This window comes from Palaemon carinicauda, chromosome 1 (assembly GCF_036898095.1).
Source record: "Palaemon carinicauda isolate YSFRI2023 chromosome 1, ASM3689809v2, whole genome shotgun sequence".
In the NCBI taxonomy this organism is placed as follows: Eukaryota; Metazoa; Arthropoda; class Malacostraca; order Decapoda; family Palaemonidae; genus Palaemon; species Palaemon carinicauda.
In genome coordinates, this window is record NC_090725.1 from 197,002,462 (window position 1) to 197,004,126 (window position 1,665).

Here is a 1,665-nt window from a genome sequence, read left to right on the forward strand (position 1 = left end):
TAAGGGAGTGTGGAGTTTGAGAGACTGCTTAACTTACCAGTCGTAATATATATGATATAATATGTCTAGTTCCCAGGATAGTATATCTTTTAATGCCCAGACTTCGGGAGTCATAATCGTATAATATATTTTGGGGGGCTCAGACCTGGGATCCATAATATTTTTTGGTGTCCAGACTCTTGGAATCGCGCGAGTCTGTTTTTTAAAATTGGTGATAACAGGGCCGTGTTTTGATTAAAAGTTTTTGAATAGTGCAGTGTTGATAGGATTTTGAGTATTTTCAATATATTATTTTTTGGAGAGGCAATAATTATTGTTAAATTAAAAGACGGCACTGTATAATATCAAACAATTTTTAAGTAACCCAAGTGTTAAAGAATTGTCAGAAGCTAATGTAACTAAAGCTCGGTGGTTCTCTATCTTAATGAATTGTGGTAGCCATGCTACGAGTAGGATGAATAAGGCCCAATTAAGTGTCTAGCCTTAGAAGTGTTGATAAAATCGGGAAAGTTGTCGGAAGAGAATATTGTGGCAGCTCGTGAACTGTTGGAGGAAGTTGAGGAAGATTTTTAGCGAAACGGCGACCGGTTGACCCTCAAACTAAGGGCCTGAAAGCAAATAAGGATGTAGAAGCGGAGATTCAAAGTATTGCAGCAGAAGAGAATTTGATTAAGTAGATGATACCGGAAGATGAAGAAGAATCACGACGTGCGAGGGAAAGGGAAGCAAGACGAGAAGAAGATGAGAATTAAGAAATACGAGGAGCGAAAGAAATGGAAGAAAAAGAACAAGAAGAAGCCCGAGAGATTGCAAGATATTCAAGGTTAATATTAGGAAGCATGGCGAGAAGGAAATGAGATGGAAGAAGCGTAGTATAGGAGGGTGTTAGAACTATTGCACGCTCGTGCCCAGTTGAAAGCGCAAACAGAGACCGAAAGGACTCCTGCTAGGCACCAACCCGTATTTAATGTGTCGGAAGACCAGAGGTTAATTGCAAGGTTCACAGAAGAGTCCCTAGATGAGTTCTTCTATCATTTTGAAACAGTCGCAGCGACGATGACATGGCCAGAAGATAAATGGTCTGTGGTATTGCAGAGTGTGCTCTTTGGGAAGGGCAGCAATGCTTACTTATCCTTATCTCAGGACCCGAGGATGGAGTATCAGGAAGTGAAAAGGAGCGTGCTGCAAGTGTATCAAATGACCCCTGAATATTATAATGAAAGATTCCGAAGTTTGAAAAAGGACGAGAAAATGACTTTCCTGGATTAAGCTTATAAGGTACAGTGTTGTTTCAAGAGATGGACAGAGGCTGCTGGCGTAAAGGAGAAGGCTGATTTAGAAGAAATTTTAATACTAGAGCACTATCTACGAGGAATTCCTAAACACATTCGATCGTACTTGACAGAGAGAGAGAGAGAGAGAGAGAGAGAGAGAGAGAGAGAGAGAGAGAGAGAGAGAGAGGGGTGAAGAAACTCGATAAAGCCACTTTGCTGAGTGAAGATTACAATATTGTCAGTCGTAAACCCTCCTCAGGCATGAAGTTTCAACCATCGCTCTGACCAAGTGTCAACTATTCGCCGAATCATGGAAATCAGTTCGGAAATAACTACGGGAGCATGTTCAACAGTTAAAACGGAAGTAGCACTGATACTGTCCCTAAACAGA

General features: G+C 41.0%; 1 protein-coding gene across 1 annotated transcript in view; it reads left to right on the forward strand.

Annotated features, from left to right (window-relative positions):
* The first annotated feature begins 690 nt into the window (after nt 1-690).
* Nucleotides 691-1,665, forward strand: part of LOC137636602 (nephrin-like) — a 511,471-nt gene continuing 510,496 nt past the window's right edge. Inside the window, exon 1 of the mRNA XM_068369033.1 lies at nt 691-823. Within this exon, the coding sequence (XP_068225134.1) occupies nt 691-823 (133 nt within the window). The remainder of the gene's footprint in view (nt 824-1,665) is intronic.